We start from the raw sequence: 4,559 nt of genomic DNA on the forward strand, positions 1-4,559 counted from the left end.
AAAAACGTCGGTCAATATTTTGGGGATATTTTAGTCGTTCAATATTTAGTATAAAATATTTATGCTTTTATAATAATATAGATATAGATATAGATAAATAGATATAGATATAGATAGATGGATAGATAGAAAGATAGAATATGAGACCTTGTTCGACTCGTTTTTCAAAATATCGTCTAGTGCCACAAATAAATTCTCAATTTTTGTCACCAATATAACATTGAATGTTTGTTATTTTAATTTCACAGTCGTGAAGTACATTGTTTTTCTCATTTTAAATTGGGCATGCATATTCTTGAATCCGGCCAAAATACAAGAACATATCTTTATCGGTATAGACATATGTTTTGATTAGCTAATCATATGCTAAATTTTCAATGCCACCAGCTAGCATAAGCATAGAGACCCGTTACCTATCAATTAGTACATTTTTCCAGCAATGGTGGCTTCACGCTTTGATTTCTCGGTGGAACATAAACTTCAGCTGCATTATACCTGATAGTCACATTAAACCTGGTTTCTTCTATGATTTTTATCAAACCAACTTTAGTAATTAGTAGCAGTAATTACCTAATATGTGTGCACCATGTTAAGTTCTTCCAATCAGAGGCGGAGTTAGGATTTGAAGTGTATGGGTTCTAAATTTTAAGATAAGACGATGACCTAAAACTAATATACAATAACTAGTTGACTAAACAATGAATATCGATATTTAATATATATTTAAAAAGTAACGAACCATACAAATACAATATATGAATATAAACATTATCATTTCAATTGCACTCGACGACTTGTCATATTTTGAAAACGATCAATGATTGCATCATTAGGTACACTTTCAAATACTTCACCCTCTATATAACAAACTATACAATCATTCAAAAAGTCATCATCAATCCTGCTTCGCAAGTTATTTTTAATAAATTTCATTGAAGAAAAAGCTCTTTCGACCGTTGCAGTCGCCACAGGTAATATCAAATTCAGTTTCACAAGCAAATAAACAAGTCCCCATGTCTTATGAATATTTGTTTTGACCATTGTCTTCGAAAGATCGCCAAGCTCTTTCAAGTTAGAGAATGCATTGTTCATTTCTCGCACATAGTCAATATAGTTGTCAAGCTCACGACTAAGATCTTCAAGCTTAGAAGCAGTGAACTCATTTGGATAATATGTAGCAAGTTTCATAATCTTATTTTTATCATAACTTGCAAAAGAATCATCGGGACTCAAACTAGCCATACCAAGAAGAAGATCAGTATTCACTTCACTAAAACGACTATTAAGCTCTGAAAGTTGCAAATCAATAGCAGCACAAAAAACATCTACATGCAAATGATAAAAATATAAAATAGTTGAGCTTTTACGCTTAGACTTTCCAAGACCATACTTCTCATCCATTTTTGGGATCACAATACCATTTTTATCATAAAACAAAGAGACATCTTCCATCAAAGAATTCCATTTAGATTCCCTCATTGTATGCAATTGCCTCTTTGAGAAATCAACAAGTTTCATAGCACTAACAATATCTTGATCTTTTCTTTGCAGATCCATATTCAAATCATATGTAATTGCCAATATTTTAAATATCAAATGTAATATACACTCAAACTCATAAGATCTTATATCTTCCACTAGACTTTTTGCCTGTGCTTTCACCTGATAATTTGAGCCCTCATTTGCAAGAACTCCGATGAGAATAAAGAAATAAAGTTACGCAATGTCTTAAAGTGTGATCCCCAACGGGTATCACCTGGTCTTTGAAGCCCAAATTCTTAATTTAATCCACTTCCTGTATGTACTTCACCAAGCACTAATAACTCATCTAATTTTTTAGCTTGATCATCTCTAAGCATCTCCCTAAACTTATAAGAACCTCCAACAACATTCAAAACATTAGCATGAATGTCAAAAATATTATTTACATCATGGTATTTCTTTATATCCCCGTATTAGAGATGAACTCAATGAATGTTGTAAAAGCAAAAAATATATTGCTTTTTGTAATGCATGTGCAGTAGTAGCTTTAACATGAACAAGACCAAGGAATCGCTCAATAAGTTCACATTCCTTGTTGACATAGCGTAGAACAAGAGCCATTTGTTCCTTATGAGAGACATCCTTAGACTCATCAACTAATATTCCAAAAAAATCCTCATTCAAGTCTTCAATAATTGCTTTCACCGTTTCTTTTGCACAAGAATTCACAATATCTTTTTGAATATCAGGAGAAGTCATGGTATTATTTTTTGGAGCTTTTTCTAATACCACATTTTTCATATCTTCCTTCCTATCTGCATACCATTTTAAGAGATCTAAAAAATGGCCTTCTCTTGTAGAAGTTATACTCTCATCATGGCCCCGAAAAGGCATTCCTTCTTTCAAAAAATATCTTATCACATCAATTGAAGCATTCAAGCGAACTCGATGTTAACTTTTAATTTTTTCAGATTGCTTGTCCAACGAAGTTAGAATGGATTGTGCTTGGTTCATTAAATCTAGCATCATCTTGAAACATCGGTTATGAACACTATTCACGTCACCCACATATGATTTAAGCCTTTCTAAACCTTTATTCCAACCTCTAAAACCATCTGTTGTGAAAGCATCACCTACATTTTTTCCATATCCTCCAACCTCATTTTTAAACAAGTAACAATATAAACAAAATGTTGCATCTTGTTTAATGCTATATTCTAACCATTGAGAACATGAAGTTTTAAACCATTCAGGATTAAAGTAACGCATTATTCCTCCAAAATTTCTTTTTGGAAAGACAAAATCACGACGTTGACAAAGTCCATTTTGTATATAATTTCTCCTTACTCGGTCATATAAATTAGGAGGATATTCTGAAATTAATTTTTTCTCAGCGGGATCGGGCTCATAATCCAACACTTTATCCGATGCTTGGAAATGATTAATATTGTTATTAATAACTGGACATGGTGAACTTGTCAAAGGAGAGCTAGAAGAAGCTGCAGAAGCTTGAGCTTTGTAAAAACTCGTGATCATATCGACTTTTGCTAGTAGACCCTAAAAATCATAAAACACAAATTACACTTCAAGTTGTATGTTTCACAATACTTCAAATCTTGGCTGCTTTGTGCTTGAGTATATTTTTACAAATTATTTAGTATTAGCCTATGTGAAAATAATACTAGAGCAACATATTACATATTTGACTAATGATTCGAATAGTGATTCAACTTTTCATTTGTTTTCAAATCTTAAACACCGAAATAACAGTTACAACTAATAATCTTGCTTCCCACATTTATTATATAAAATATAATAAAAATTTTATCTCTGAGTAGTACCCAAATGCAAGTTGGTCTCACTAAAAAACTAAAAACAAGAAAGTAGGACCAATGGACCACATACCTTGTCGGTCAGCTTGTCGGGGATTTGGGATTCCAAGTTTGAACTTTTGGAAAGCACAAATTGATAAAGAGAATAGAGGTCAAAATGTGGGCAACCCTAGAATCAAAGATTAAAAATAAGATTTTGTATAAAATATTAAATATAAAATATAAGAGAAAAACATGAAGCAAAAAATCATAAAAGAAGAATTGAAGAAGGAAGAAGGGTCTAACTTGTAAGGGAGAAAGTGGTAGCAATTAGCAGCAAAAATCGGTCAATAGAGACAGATTCACACGGTCACAGAGTCACACGGTCACAGACAGAGGCGGAGAAACCCTAGCTTTTTTTGTTTTGATTTGGGATTTTCGTTCGTCCTTGTTTGGAGTTGGAAGGCGTCGGTTTTTTTACTTTTTGTTTAGAGTTTTTTCTTTTGTTTATTAGAAAGAAAAAAGCTATTTAAAATGTTAGTTTAGAGGAAAGTCAGTGGAATTGTCGTTGGAGTTGTTTGGGAAAACGTCGTCGTTTACTCATTTAGTTTGTGATTTCTAAAAATATTATAAGAATAATGATAGCACTCTGCTTACAGAGGGATTCGAACTCGGGTGTCTCACAGCGAACCCAGACCCCCTTACCATTGAACCCAGACCACTTTTGTTACTGATTTCGACAGTTTTATATATATATATATATATATATATATATATATATATATATATATATATATATAATGTAGTAAATATTTCAATACAAATACAGGATCTTGAAAAAAGTCACTGGGTTCGCCCGAACCCGCACCCACAACTGTAGCTCCGCCCTGCTTCCAATGCTTTTTTATTTATTTATTTTTGCCTCCAATACTTGACCAGCATATATGTAAAATCAGTAAAAAAAAAAAAAAAAAAAAAGCAATCTCAACCATTGATCAGATTTCTGAATGTGCTCAGAATAAAAGAAGAGTAAATCAATTCTAAAAAAGAATACAACATCTTCTGTAGAAGCGGGAATTGCATTACTCCGATACACACTGATATTTGATTGTCACGACCCGAAATTTCTCACTGACGGGACCGTGATGGCGCCTAACATTTCACTTGCTAGGCAAGCCAACGTTAGAGAATCATTAAACCAATTCCTTATTTCCATTCAGTAATTAACAATAATTATCTAAGATGAAATATAATAAGTGCGAAATA

The 4,559-nt window shown here is 32.5% G+C and overlaps 1 protein-coding gene across 1 annotated transcript; it reads right to left on the reverse strand.

The window, feature by feature from the left end:
* Positions 1-754: 754 nt before the first annotated feature.
* LOC104105823 (uncharacterized) lies at positions 755-3,784 on the reverse strand. The gene is made up of 3 exons (XM_070177469.1): positions 3,600-3,784; positions 3,388-3,483; positions 755-3,039 (listed from the first exon to the last, which is right to left on the reverse strand). The coding sequence occupies exon 3, from the start codon at positions 1,555-1,557 to the stop codon at positions 772-774; it is 786 nt and encodes a 261-aa protein (XP_070033570.1). The 5' UTR covers positions 1,558-3,039; positions 3,388-3,483; positions 3,600-3,784; the 3' UTR covers positions 755-771.
* Between the last annotated feature and the right edge of the window lie 775 nt (positions 3,785-4,559).

This window comes from Nicotiana tomentosiformis, chromosome 6, assembly GCF_000390325.3.
Source record: "Nicotiana tomentosiformis chromosome 6, ASM39032v3, whole genome shotgun sequence".
Lineage (NCBI taxonomy): Eukaryota > Viridiplantae > Streptophyta > Magnoliopsida > Solanales > Solanaceae > Nicotiana > Nicotiana tomentosiformis.

Bases quoted from the DNA above. Each gene is read 5' to 3' on its own strand.
- LOC104105823 (XM_070177469.1), bottom strand. From the start codon at position 1,557: ATGGATCTGCAAAGAAAAGATCAAGATATTGTTAGTGCTATGAAACTT.